Below are 14,658 nucleotides of genomic sequence, written 5' to 3' on the forward strand. Positions count from 1 at the left end.
GGACCTAAAATGAAAAAAAGCACATGAAATTCACATATGTTTCAAACAAGAAAAGTTGAACTCATTGTGTAGAGAACTTAAGCAGCGTTGACACTGAAGGGTTGACCATGATTCAAGTGCTGCTTGGTAATGGTCTTCTCTTAACGGCAAATGTGAACTTGCTACTTTTACATGGATTCGGCATATGATTCTGCAAGGTTTTGGGGCCATCCCATATACCCACAGGAATCTAACAAGAGTGTTCAAATCTGACATATAGGTTTTTTCTATTTAACTCAGCAAAAGTATTAGGTCATGGGTTGCTGGAAAAATGATAACTACACAAAACCATGCATTTTGGAAATCACCATTAGAATCTAACAATTCAGTGACCACAAAAAGCACATGAAATTTAAGTGCTTGAACAGCCCGGCATGGGACAAAATTTAAGTGCTTGAACAGTTTCTTTAAATTTAAGTGCTTGAACAGTTTCTTTCTATAATTAGCATATAAGGGACGAAATGAGTAAGAAAGCAGAAACGTTTTACTTCAGTGTATCGTGCCACAATATTTTATAGAAACACAAAACAACAAGTGAGTTGTGGAGCAAGTAGAAATGGTTTCACATGCATGTGGCTGGCTCACCCCATGCCTTTGGGAGCTCCCCTCACCACAAGTACCTAATGACTTGCAATTCAAATGGGCGGGCTAGCTAGCTCACCCCGTGCCTCCCTTATGCATAGCATGGACAATGGTTTCGCATGCATGATGTGGCTAAACAAGCTTCTTATTTAATAAGTATGCATGCAAATAGAGACACCTCGGTTCTAACCTGCTTGAGTTAATATCATCACAGATATCAATACCGTGCCACGTAAATTGGACTCGTTATAGTTTTTGGTTTGCCTAAGGCCATTCTCGGTGGGAGATTTATTTGTATTTAATGTAAATTGTACTCCCTTGGTACAATTACCAACTCTATATGAGTCATGAAATTAAATGTCTATGAAGCCATAGAATGAAACTTTCCATTGAGTGGGTGTTTCATCCATGTTTCATTTCATTCTTTATTTGTGACATTGGTATTGTCGGAAACAATGGCATGAAACTTCTGAGTGATACTAGCCTAATAATACGGACCAGAGAAAGTTGGAGTAGACTAGAAAGGTCAAAGCCAATGAACTACCCCTCACATAGTAATTAAATAGGTCACGACAAAGCATGTGACGGAAAAGTATTCATCCTACAATAATTACTATGGCACGACACAAATTAATGCTCGCATGCACAAACAGTGGGCAAGCACAAATTAATGTATGCACAAACAAAGCACGGAAGGTTGATCAAAGGTTTGCCATGCAAAAGAGTACATATATAAAGGAGAGAGACGTGGCAAGCATGAAGAAATGATAAACCCAAGATCATGAATACAGGAATGGACAACTGACAAAGAAGGTTCTGATATATAGAGGATTGGAGCATTTTTCGTACAAGTAAAATAGCCACAGAGCAAACTGCTAAGAACAAGAAGCCAAATAATAACTGGTGAGTGAATTGTTGTAGTGAATTAAAGAAAAGTATGGAATATGGTATAAATAATCCAGATTGCATATGGAGGACGAACAGATCTTGCATGCATTACCTTATCTAGAATGGCCATTAATTTATGCATTGTTCGCATCTTCATCTCCATGCATTCCAGTTTCAGGGTGCATACCTACAAACACAATAAGTAAATGTAAAAAAAATAAAGCAAACAATTCTAAGAGGGGGCTAATGATTATGACAGAGCAAGGTCGTTGCGAGAAATGCAGTATTTATCTATCTCATCGTGAAAGAAAAGCAGAACATAATTTTTTTTGCTGATCTCATAAATAAACAAATAGATAGAATTATTCTTAAGAGATCTTATTCGAGAGTTCCTGGAGTGGCTATGTAAAACGTAGCTAAGCTAATGAACTCTGACAACAAAAGCAATAATTGCTATTCAATAAAATTGACTCAATAAAAAGATAAAACAATGTCTCTATTTTCTATGTCAGAAATATATTCTAATGTTGCAGTAAAACATTTCATCAATGGATAAAACAATAATCCCATTTCATGGTGATAAAAAAAGACACCGAAGGTTCAATAATATTACTAACAAGATCATAGCCATAGAGATCAAAATTCGCTCGATATCACAGTTATAATGTAGTTGCCAATAAGAGTATAAATATGTGAAGTAATTAGAATTATTTATATCAGTTAGTTTGAGCTTATGTTCTAATGTAACAAAACTGGAAGTTCAATTATAGCTGAAAATTACTGCCCTATGTCTTCCTATGAATTATTTTAATTGTAGCACAATCCATTATAGCATAGAGGTACATTAACTGGCAACAATAAACTTTTGACTGCTGTTGTTCGGAAAGATTGTTTTAGTTTTTTGTGTTTATGATTTAATGTAAATGTATGCATGGGCATAGAGTAAAGAACAATTTGAAAGGCCTGTGCTGAATCACATGGTCCCTAGATAATACCAAGCAGATAACATCACGATATGTGGAGAGATTATCAAGAAATAAAATGTACCATTCAAATAATCTGTATCATTATTCAGGGAAACGACATCCATTCGATCAACCAGTTATGCATAGAACTTTTGGTTACTTACCTCCTGTATAGAAACTTGAGAACGGATATGCTTCGCTGTCGTTCATGTTTACAGACAGTACCTTGAACTGCAATGTCTCAAGATGAACCATGTAAATAACTCCAGTGTTTGACGATCTAAATATCACATTATCATCTTCATCGAGCCCTAATATCTTTAAGGGCTCCTGTGTATTTATCCTATGATCCCTTGGCTTCAGTGAAAGAAGGCTGCTTAGTTCAACAGTATTCTTAAACACCCATCCAGCATCACCATCGCCATTAGATACTCTCTTCCATACATGGACGCTGAAGCCTGCTAGAACAATGAAGCTGATACCACCACCATCTGCTGGTACAATAAAGGGCTGGAGTCTCTGTTCCATGAATGCATTGAAGTTGAATGCATTTGGTGGTGCATCAATAATAGCTATGGTTTGGCTGTGCAAATTGAACTCAAGGGCAGCACCCATCATACCCACAGGCACCCAGTAAACAGAATTCCCAACGAGAGAACTTCGACAATCAACTGGAACAATGAGATGAAATGCCATATCCGGCTGCGGCGGCAATAGTAGTGAGATGAGATTGCCCCATGTGCCTGCCTCAGATGAGTAAACAAAGGCAAAAACACCTTCCTTGTTGCAGCCAATTAAGACCACCTGGAAGGGCTCTGCGTGGCAAGCGCCATGTACATGGTTTTCCTCTCGGGAAGCACAAACAACCACACCATGCCGACCTAAAATCTTATTCTCCTTGAGCATTTGAGGAATGTCTACATGGTGGTGGTCACCAGTGATGGGGTCCCACACCACGAAATGTTGCTCCCTGAAGTTGAGGACAAGAAGGCGGCCGTGGTGGCACCCCAGGATGATTGTGATACCCACACCGAGCTGCAAGCTAGATAAGCGTTCAGCAGGGATGCGATTGGGTGGATCTTGGGCGGGCCTGAATCCAATTCTTCCACCGTAATCGCTGAAGAAGAACCCAAGGAGAGGAGCTTTCTTGTGGTGAGCCAGGAAGCGGCGGTGGAAACGGGGATCAGTGATAAGGCGGCGCCAGGGCTTGCAGACTAGTGAGGCACGGGGAAGGGAAGACGGCAGCGGTGGGAGGCGGAGGAGGATCATGGAGAGGATGTTGCCGTCCTCAAGCGGGGGCGCTGGCGCCCCCTGGCACGTCATCCTCATCGGCCTGACGGCGCCCTGTCCATGATTTCCCTATGTGAAACTTAGAAAATTAGCAACCCACATCTAGGGTTTGGGCTACGATAGGGACTGAGAAGAGGCATAGGGTAGGGGAGGACGATCCAACCTGCATCCGGAGGGGAGACTCGATCGAGGATGTAGGCAGCGCAGCGCTCACTTCCAGCGATCCTACTGCTGGCTGCTGCTCGGGATCTGAGAGACTGAGACCTGCTATGGCTGCGCTGCTGGGCCACCGAGACCCAGGTTATAGGTGAGTGGATCTAAAAAAAAGGTTAATTAATTTCTTGTTGCAACGTGACATCACGTGGTGAAGGTGCATATAGCAAACGGAGTAACAAACCCAAGCCAGTGTAATATTTGCGTACGTGTGTTCGTAGGAATGAGTATGCACGTTTATACATTAATGATTTAGTGTGCCTATGAATTATATTTTAGTTAAGACTAATGACTTTAAAATTCATAATTTGCAATTTTTAAAATAACCTTGTATGAAAAAACGACCGAAAAAAATGTAGTAGACTCCAAGCTCATAGCGTAAATAGAGCGGAAATCCAATACGACGCGCGAGCGTCAGCAAGCCTGCTGGCGCTCGATTACCAACCGTCCAATGCGTTTCACATGCTTTTCGTGCACACATATAGGAGATATAAGAGCCTAGTGGTCTAGTCTAATTTAGAGTCTATATTTCTACGTAATAGGCCGTAACCGGAAGGTCCCGGGTTCGAGCCCTAGCTTCTGCACATTTGTGTGGGTAAGGCTTGGGACTTAAAGACAACCCTTCCCCAGACCCCGCACAGTGCGGGAAGCCTACGTCACTGGGTACGCCCTTTTTATTTCTACGTAATAGGCCCGAGCCACATACTTTAACATACTTTATGTATTCGAACTACCTAGTGTTCTCTTTCTCTTTTCTATTTTCAATCTTTTTTTGTTTACTTTCCTTATATTCAATTTTGAAGATGTTCTTTTTAACAAATATTTTGTACAAAGTATGCTAAAGTTATCTCGATAAGTTGTATTTTTCCAAATTGCATCACAAACTTATGCATCAAAGTTGTTTGAGAAGTTTCGGTGGAAGTTATATTCAAAGTTATCATCTAGTAGGGAGGCAGGAAAAGTTTATGCGCAAAATTTGTATGTGTCATGTTAAAAAATTGTCCTACAAAAAATTGGTTGGAAAAAGTTATACGTAAAAGTTACAAGTATCATAAAAGTTGTGCTAAAAAATTATCATCTAATAGTTATGCTGAAAAATTATCATCCAATAGTTGTCTAAAAAAGTTATACATACACATATTAGAAGTAACTTTCTAAAAGTAGAAAATCATGGAGAAGAAACACTTTCCTAGAAAGGAAAACCCGTCGTTGTCCGAGATCGAGCGCTATCACAGCTCCTAGCACGCACGTGCTAGTTAGCATGTGCCCTGGAGTGATTTGGATTAGTTCCCCAATAGAATCTAGTTGTGTTTTATCTATTCGGTAAGTCTTTATAGAATCCACTCTGAAGAAGTTGGGAGCCAAGTTGTACCAAATTGGCATGTTACTATACGTATTAGTTGCCATTTGCGAAGTTGATTAGTTGCAGTATAATTTCAATAGTAAATAAGAACATCACGTGAAGAGCAAGGTGAAGAAGAAAAGGACACGATCGAGATGAAGGGACACTACTACACTTTTTTTTTGAGGCAGGCACATCAGAACTGCCTCCGCCGAAAGGTCACGGTAAATTGGACCTTAACCAAGGCGATCGATCGCCTGCCTTAGTTAACCCATGAACAGAGATAGATAGCCCGCCTCGGTTAATCAATTAAAACAACAGGAGCCCACTGGTGAGCCCTTTCTAGAGCCCACCGGCGAGACCATTCAAAGCCCACGAGCCGGATCCGTCGGGAGGACCCACCGCCATGTTGCTCGCCGTGGAGCCCACCGCCCGCCGCGCCGCTGCCTGATCCGACCGATCCAGCTACTATAAGGCCGTCAGCCGAACCTGCTCGATCGGGCAGTCGTCTACCTCCTCTTTCTCTACAGAATCGTCGTCATCGTCTGAAAAAAGTAACACAAAATTAAAATTAATCTCAGTCATTAGAAGCAAACCAATGAAGAACACACAAGAAGGAATTTGTTCCCGTCAAGATTCAAGAGAAGAAAAGCAAGCTCACCGGTTCTTGCACATCTGCCATTGGTGCCTAGCTTGGAGCTGGCATTCCGGCAGCGGCCTTCCAGGTGGCTGAGCTCCACTTGCTGCGTTGGAGGTGGAGGTCGCACCAAAGGGTCTCGCTGCCACCGGATCCGCACTGGTGGTGGAGGGCGCACCGGAGGTGGAGGACGCGCCGCAGACGGAGGTGCACTACTAATGTCCCCTGCCCAATGGCTCTGGGCGCAGGCTTTTGCAGGAGGGGACTTTTAGTCCCAGTTGGTGACTCAAACCGGGACTAAAGCTCCACTTTTAGTACCAGTTTGTGTCACCATCCCAGACTAAATTTTTAGTCCCGGTTAGTGGCTCCAACTGGTAATGTAATTTGAGCTTTAGTCCTGGTTTGTGCCCCCAACCGCAACTAAAGCCTCCCTGACTATATACCACCTTCTTCTTTCCCCAGCCAGAGCCAGTTCGAGCTCTCTTTTCTTGCTCACTAGCTCATCGCCGGCCTCTGTTCTTACGTGCTCATCTCCGGCAGTCACAAGATTTCTTTGACTATCACTTCGATCCTTCAGTTGTAAATGTTACTATCTTCATCCTCTCATGATTTATTAGTACCACTTCTCATTTCGTCAACTAGATTTTATGTGGCATTCATAGTGGATTTTTTTTATGATTTGTATGCCATTTGAGCTCAGAATCACTTGATTGCATCAAAAACTACTTTAGGGTTTTATTGGTAGTATGCATTGCATATTTATGGTTTTCCTAGAGACGTAGAGAATTTTAGGGTTCTTTTAATTGCATTTGTTTGGAAAAAATAAGAATTTATTGTAGTGTACAAAAATGAGTATAGAGAGTATACTCATTTGAGACCTCGGCCTCCCATTGGGTTTCGAAGCGACTGAGGCCAGGCCTCCCTCTCATTGCGTGCGGTGAGTGCGGGCAGAACATTGCGATGGAGTACTGAGTGAGGAAGGAGGGTCCCAACAAGGGTCATATCTTCTACAAGTGTCCAGATCGCAATGTGAGTTATTTTGTCGCATTCTACGGTTATGATTAACTTGTACCTATTTTGCATGGTGTTTTTTATTAAACTTCTTTTTTTTGTTCCAATTTTAGTGGGATGGAACTGGATGTAAAGGCGGGTACTGGGAGGAAGACTACATAAAACACGTGCAAAAATCTCTTGCACATGCGGTTGTGACGGCTGGTGAGGCAACGAGCCAGCGGAAGAAGACTATTGATGTAGAAGAGATGAATGATCTCTTTGTTGTAGTTGGGATTGGTCGAGAAATCGTTATGCTGTTGAAGTGCATTTTAGGTTTAGTTTGTTTAGTGCTAGTTGGGACTGTATACATTGTAGCGAGGCTTTAATTATGATGTCTAGTGTTATGCATGTTGTGTAATTAACTAATTATTATGTTCAAGGATTTCATATGTTATGTCATGTAATGTAAATGTAGATGAGATCACAGCATTGGATGTATAACGTTGATCGCCGCTCCCAAGAGTACATTGATAGTGTGCATTATTTCTTACGTGTGGCTGAGGCAAACAAGCGGGATGGTTTCATGTGCTGTCCATGTGCCGTCTGCAAGAATTTGATGGAATATGCTACATCAAGGACTCTTCATTTACACTTGTTTAAGTCAGGTTTCATGCTGAACTATATTTGTTGGACCAAACACGGAGAAAGTGGGGTTATAATGGAAGAAGGTGAAGAAGAATCATTGTACCATGACGATATTATTGCTGAATATGGTGCCTTCTTGAATATGGCCCCTTCTTAAATGATACTCCAATGGGGGAACATGATCAAGAAGAGGTAGCTGCAGAAGATGAGCTCAATGATGATCTTGGTAATGCAATTTGAGATGCACAGAGAGAAGCAGAAAGTGAAAAGGACAAGATCAAGTTTGAGTGCATGCTAGAGGATCACAAGAAATTGCTATACCCAACCTGTGATGCGGGGCGGAAAAAGTTAGCTACCACACTAGAATTGCTATAATGGAAGGCAAGGTATGGTTTATCTGACAAGGGATTTGGGGAGTTATTGGGTATGCAAAAGAGGATGCTTCCGAAGGATAACAAATTGTTCGCCACTATTACGACCGGTCTAGGCCTTGTAGCCGGTCCGGCAACCCCGACCCGTCACCCTGAATTCGAGTACAATTAGGATTTATTTTTTGCAGATCTAGATCTGTAAAAAGGATTCTTTGCGGGATAAGTCCATCCCACCCTATAAATATAAAGGGTCATGGCCGATTGAGTCATCATCCAATCGATCAAACACAAAAACTTTTATCTTTTTACTTTCTCTTGCCCTAGCTTTTTCAATCTACTACTTGTTGTTCCTCCTTCGTATCTACGTCGATTGATGGCGTTCTAGGTGGCCTGCCGACCAACCCTGCGTGCGCCTGCCCTGACGAGTCTTCCCAAGCTAACGTTCGTAGGTTCGTCACCGTTCTTGCCGGCGGCGACCGGTCTGACCGCTCCTTGAGACCGGTCTGGCCGGTCTAAGCAGCGGCGCTGCAACGCGTGCCTCTACTAGTTGCACGGTCGAGTGCGTTTCGTGTGTTAGCCCTAGATTTGCGTCAACTGTAGCCCTCTAGATCGATGACAGCAACGATGAAGAGTCGAAACGTACGAGGCCCGAAAAAGCCATTGGAGGGCCGCTTTGTTATCACGGAATTCGATATGTGTACATGCAAACCACCTGGAGAGCATGAAAGTTGTCATGTTCGAGTTTGTTCAACCACCAAGGTTGCATCGCATTGTGTGGTCATCTGATGGACCGTACCCGAATGAAACACTTCCTGTGCTCAGCTTAGAACAACCCAAGGGGCAAGGGCAACATGTGCTAGGGATACAAACCTGGCAATCATCTTTTTGTCTTCTTGCTGTGTGGGCGGCTGATGTTCCAAAGCAAAACTTGCATTGGCGCGCCCGTTCTTCAACAAGGCACATTCTGATTATAACCTGTTGTAGTTGTACAGCATTCCATTGGGGCACTATACTACAAATGCGGACAGCACGATGCCGGCGGGCGCCATGGCACAGCGGTTTCGTAGCAGCTTCAAGGCTCGGCTCCCCTTGCACCACAAAGCTCTACCATTCTGCTATAAATGCATGGCCTTCTCCATCTCGTGCTTGCATTGCCGTCCACACACTGCAGCCAAGGACGCAGAGATATCAAGCTCAGATAGCTAGCAAGAGACCCAACACCATATCCATGGCTTTCAGCAGCAGGCTGACTTGGCTCTTGGCCGCGGCGGCAATGGCCACCGCCTTCCTCCCGGCGCCGGCCTCGGCGGAGGACTTCCTAGTGGGGGGCACAACTGGCTGGAACCTGAGTTACCCCATCGGCTGGCCGGAAGGGAAACCCTTCAAAGTTGGTGACAATCTAGGTACAAAAACGACACTTTTAATTCGTTTCAGACTTCCAGTATAACTTCATCAGGAATTCAGGATACAACTATTTCAAAACAAAACAAAATCATCAGGATCCAAGCATGAAAATTTGTTTCGTAATTGCAAAATCCAAGTAGTAGCTCACCCTATCGATTAATGGCCTATTCTCCGGCGCGCGATGCAGTGTTCGACTACTATACCCCAAGGGTCAGTTCACGGTGACGGAGGTGGACAGCGAGACGTTCAGGGAGTGCAACCTTCAGGGCAACACGATCCACGAGTGGACCTCCGGCCACGACGTCGTCCCGCTGGAGAACCCCGGGCGGCGCTGGTTCTTCTCCAGCCTTGCCAACCACTGCGACCTGGGCCTCAAGCTCGTCGTCACCGTCACCGGGGCCCCAGCGCCGGCGCCGGAGCATCATCTGCCGCCTACTCTGACGCCTCCTGTCATCTTTCCTCCGGCGCCCACTCCGGTGTCCCCGGCGCCCGCTCCGGTGTCCCCGGCTCCTGCTCCGGAAGCTCCTCCATCACCGGACGACAAGTCATCCGCCGGCTTGAACCGCTACAAGATCGGCGGGGCGGTTGCCCGGGCGGCCGTCGTGGCAGGCGCCGTTCTCGCGGCGGTATTCGTCTAGTTCGAGTCATTGTCGAGCTGCGATCATGGCCGGTCATGGAGACGTACGTATGTACATTTGCGCCGGCGTGTTGTCGTCGAGGCCGCGTTGAGTTGTTGGGTTAGTTTCGTTTGAACTTGTTTGTACTTTTACTGTCCAATGTTTGAGGCAGCTAGAAAAAAAATGTGGGACTAATAGTACATTGCACCCAGCAAAGATATGAACATGGTGTTTGACGACAATGTTTTCATGAGCTACCCTGTGATATATAGGAGGGCTCTTTTTGGGCCAAATATTTTCTGCCAAACTCTTATTGAAATACGAGGAGCATGTATAGTGAGTTTCTCCTAAGCTTTTAGTAGATTAATCCTTCTTTTTTTTGCGATTACATAGTACAATTTAGACACTCACAACATGTTAGATATAATGGGCTTGGCCCATTAATATTTAATAAATCAATAAAACTCTATGGTCATTAAATGGCTGGTTATTTTGAGCCGTGACAATATTGCACATTAAATGGCCGGTTAATTTGAGAAATTGAGCCATGGCGTGGCTGGTGGATGGTGGACGGACGTGGCTTTATTTTTGCCATTTGCTCACCTTGAGTTGGGAGTTACCAAAATTAGTGGCAATCAAAGATTTGATGATGGGAGTTTCTTGTCTTCTCCCTTACTCTACCGGCACTCCATTGCACGACTAGAGGCCCATGGCCTTCCGCCTCCAGCAGCACGACTCCTCGCTTTCCTCCCTTCTTTGATATAAATCGAAGAGGGTTCCTTCAGTTAAATTCTCCCTGGCAATCACTACAATCTAGCAGCACTTTGAGTTCTTCCCGTTCCGTCTCTTGCGCGCACACGAGATGGAAGAGTAGGCCTCCGGAACGTCTCCGTCCGCTGGGTTCACCTGCTCGGGTGAGGACGGCAATCACGTTTTTGGGGAGTGTCGACGGCGGCACGACTACTCGCTTCCGTTCCTGTTCCCGACGTTGGCGGCTTTCGTTCCTGTTCCTGGCAGCACGACATCGAGCGGACGATCGGCACTGCAACATATCTGCACGGCATCGAGCGGGACGACTACATCAACAAAGCACCATGTCGCTTTCGGGTGCTTCCGGCACTGCCGCTGGGTATGCTGATCTTATTCTCAAAATTGCAATCTTTGTGATTAGTATAAACACTGTGATCGACATGCTTTATTTGAGAGATTCTACATGTCATGCATTGCTGGTTAGCACTAGTTTCATATTCATGATGTCTTTAATGATGAATTTGTTTGATAAGCACATATATGATATCATATTCATGTATTTCTTGCTTGCGTCATATTTATGGAATAAATTAAACATGAAATTGCCTAGATTTCTAACACAACGCACGCATTGTCACCCTCTATAAACACATGTACACAAACTCTACCCTTATAGCATCTTCGAAGAAGACTGAGCCGGCAAATCCTCGAGATTGACGAAGTCATCACAGACACCTCGCTATCGACAGGAACGTCGAAGACTGAGCCGGCAAATCCTCGAAATTGACGAAGTCATCACAGACGCCTCGTTATCGACGGGAACATCGCCTACCATTGAAAGCACAATGTAGTTAAATCTCCTGAAAAAATAGATCTCATGGGAAGTCGAACTCAGGACCTCAGGTGACCGGGCTACAGGCTCTTTTCGCGAATATGTGCCTGCAATAAATTGTGGCTTTAGTTTAAGTATATGATTTGAAGGCATATCACAATTTACAAATTTTGGTGGACACAACTCATCTTTCTTGTGGCATCCTGTCACTGCCTTCCGCGCTACTTTCCCACCACCCCTATAAGCACGAGGGAGGATCACAAACAAGTGTATCCTTGGATGAGATTTATCTTCTATTTCTACTAGATAGAAGATCAAAGAGAGACATCTTCTGATTTACAACAACAACAACATAGCCTTTTTTCCCAAATAAATTTGGGTAGGCTAGAGATGAAACCCGAAAGAAATAAGACATCTTCTGATTTAAGAAAATAAAATTATTTACTCATTGGTGTTGTCTGCTTTTAGAAAAAAAAATGAGGAGCTCAACCATACCACTTTCCCTTTGCCCCCAATAGGGATGTGTTTGGAACAACGCACCTCATAATTATAGTTAGCCAAACAGGCCGCACGACATGGCACGGGCACGGGCATGACGGAGCACTGCACGGCGGGGCACGGCGACACTGTCGTGCCGACCCACATAGTGCCGCCGTGCCGAGGTTGCGGTCCAGGCATGACACTACGAGGGCTTCGCCTGTGACGTGCTGTGGCGATGGGCACGATGACCCACCGTGCCCGTGCCAGCTCGCCGCCGGCCACGCCTGAGAGGAGTAGGGACAGAGAGAGACGGAGAGGAGACAGGAGAGCTCGAGGATAATCTATAAAACATAAAAGAGAATTCATACATGCATCTCTCTTTGTATTCTCCAATGTAACCGGACAAGGTTATCAAATTCTCTGTATTCTTCACAACTTGACATTTTGTGATACGGCTGAGAAATGGTGTAGGTCTACCTCCACTTACCCATGGAGAGGACTAAGGTGACACCACCACAGATCTGAATTTTTCCAGACCCCAATTGAAACATGAACCATGCTTGTCACCCGTAACCAGCAGACACTACAAAAGCAAACTACATTTTCTTTCGAGTAAAAAACAAACTTCATTTTACCTGCACGTCCGTAGAAAGGCCTTTTTACAGTAGAAATTAGGGGGGGGGGGGGGCAACAACATTATTCTACGAAGTATTGGTATGATTCGGGGTCTGCTTAGATGTTGAGTGCTAAACTTTAGCACCTATTAGTACTCATATCTTTGCTAATGTTTTCAAATTTTAACTAAAGTTTAGCCCATTATATTAGCATTCTTGTTTGGATGGACTAGTGCTAAAGTTTAGCACTTTTGAACATTAACACTTGATCCAGACACCCCCTACATTTGCCCTGCAGCTAGCTTGACTGTTTACGGTTCTACAAATCATCAATTGTACTTACCTTTGGAAAATATCGGAAACTCCCATGAGCGCAATCATTACCGTGAAATTTCGTGATGAGCTGATGGATCCAATGACGGTCGAGACGACAACGACGCCGGAGATAATAAATTAGCAGCCTGATCATACCGATCGCTGCATCCGAGGTTAATTACCATGACAATTGCAACGCATGAATATTCCTCTCCAAACATCATCTGATGCCTGATGATACCAAAGCGCCTAAACATCTTTCTTCAACCATTGCTAATTACCATTTGGGGATGTACAACACAAATAAATGAGCCGTCGAGTAATCTCGATACCCAAAGCCGACTAAATGAGCTCGCGAGCGTTGCCGTCATCTTGCGAGACGACAGCAGCGGCTCGTTGTGCGAGGCCAAGTCGACAGCGAACTCGCCGTTGTACGGATCGTCCCAGTAAACGACAGCGGCGACGGGATGCATTGTGCCCGCGAGGTTTTGGCACGGGAGATTGGCGCCAATCCTTCCGCGAACGCGCCAAATTGCAAACCTGTCCACTATTCCCATTCATGCACATGCTATTTCAGATATAGCAGATATAACAAACCTGTCCAAACTATATAGATATATAGCTAATTGCTTGAAAATATAGCAGATAGTTTGTCCATAGATAGATACATATTTTTCCATACAGTTACACAGATAGCAAGGTCGAACCGTAAGTTACATAAATATAGATAACTATTGCTTGAAAATAAGATAACTTGGTGTTCTTCGACACCATGGATCACCATACAACTCCACATCTGCAGGGAAAAAATGTTCCAAATTAATTCACTAACCTTTCTTTGTCTCATCCTAAGTACAGTTAATTTTCAGTAGAGGACCAGAATGATATGTCTTACCTTAGTTAATTTTCAGTAAATAGTATATTCTTCAAATACTTTAGGGTGTCAACATGATCTTTCTTTTCCTCATATGTCATTAGCCCTACATCTACTGCACGGAGACACTACGGGACTGTGCCTATTTTCTGTGTGCTAAGGGCACACGGCAAAGGCCGATTTACACTCGGCAAAATGTTTGCCGAGTGTAATACACGGCAAACAGCTCACGGCAAACAACGGCCGGCAAAGAGCTAGTTTGCCGTGTGGTACATCTCGGGCACACGGCAAACACTTTGCCGTGTGCAATATTAGGCCGACGGCAAAATAAAGTGCAGTGTCCAACACCACGTGACATAGTCTGTTTGCCGTGTGCCATAACGGCTCGGCACACGGCAAACACGGACCCTTTGCCGTGTGCCCTGTCCCAGGCACACGGCAAATAATGCCACCTTTGGCGTGTGCCACGTGGACAGGCACACGGCAAAGAATGGCAGATTTGCCGTGTGTCTTACTGTGGCACACGGCAAAAAAATGGCGGCACACGGCAAAATTAATTTTCAGATTCATTTTTTTTGTTTAATCACAAATATTTCAGATTCCAATCAAATTAACATCACAGGCAATTCATATATATTGCATCAAATGTCACGATCATTTCATATATCACAATTTGCATCACATTCAATCCATAGAAGTCCAAATGCAAATATCGCAATGCATACATACCCAAATGTAGTCGATACAAGTCCATCAAGCACTGGTAGTTCATACATGTCCATACAAGCACAAGTTCAAACGATAGTC

At 44.2% G+C, this 14,658-nt stretch overlaps 2 protein-coding genes across 2 annotated transcripts; one reads left to right on the plus strand and one right to left on the minus strand.

The window, feature by feature from the left end:
* Positions 1-1,643: 1,643 nt before the first annotated feature.
* LOC120662287 lies at positions 1,644-3,803 on the minus strand. Its single transcript, XM_039941468.1, has 2 exons — positions 2,639-3,803; positions 1,644-1,696 (listed from the first exon to the last, which is right to left on the minus strand). Exons 1-2 carry the CDS (start codon positions 3,801-3,803, stop codon positions 1,644-1,646), a joined length of 1,218 nt encoding a protein of 405 aa, XP_039797402.1.
* A 5,435-nt stretch (positions 3,804-9,238) lies between these two features.
* Positions 9,239-10,007, plus strand: LOC120662288 (blue copper protein-like). Its single transcript, XM_039941469.1, has 2 exons — positions 9,239-9,352; positions 9,513-10,007. Exons 1-2 carry the CDS (start codon positions 9,239-9,241, stop codon positions 10,005-10,007), a joined length of 609 nt encoding a protein of 202 aa, XP_039797403.1.
* The last annotated feature ends 4,651 nt before the right edge of the window (positions 10,008-14,658 follow it).

Source organism: Panicum virgatum, chromosome 2N, assembly GCF_016808335.1.
Source record: "Panicum virgatum strain AP13 chromosome 2N, P.virgatum_v5, whole genome shotgun sequence".
Taxonomy (NCBI): domain Eukaryota; kingdom Viridiplantae; phylum Streptophyta; class Magnoliopsida; order Poales; family Poaceae; genus Panicum; species Panicum virgatum.

Excerpts from the sequence above, each read along its gene's own strand:
- LOC120662287 (XM_039941468.1), bottom strand. The coding sequence starts at position 3,803 with ATGAGGATGACGTGCCAGGGGGCGCCAGCGCCCCCGCTTGAGGACGGC. Across the intron at positions 1,697-2,638 it reads CTCAAGTTTCTATACAGGAG|GTATGCACCCTGAAACTGGA; the intron begins GTAAGTAACCAA and ends TTGTGTTTGTAG.
- LOC120662288 (XM_039941469.1), top strand. The coding sequence starts at position 9,239 with ATGGCCACCGCCTTCCTCCCGGCGCCGGCCTCGGCGGAGGACTTCCTA. Across the intron at positions 9,353-9,512 it reads CGGAAGGGAAACCCTTCAAA|CTCACCCTATCGATTAATGG; the intron begins GTTGGTGACAAT and ends TCCAAGTAGTAG.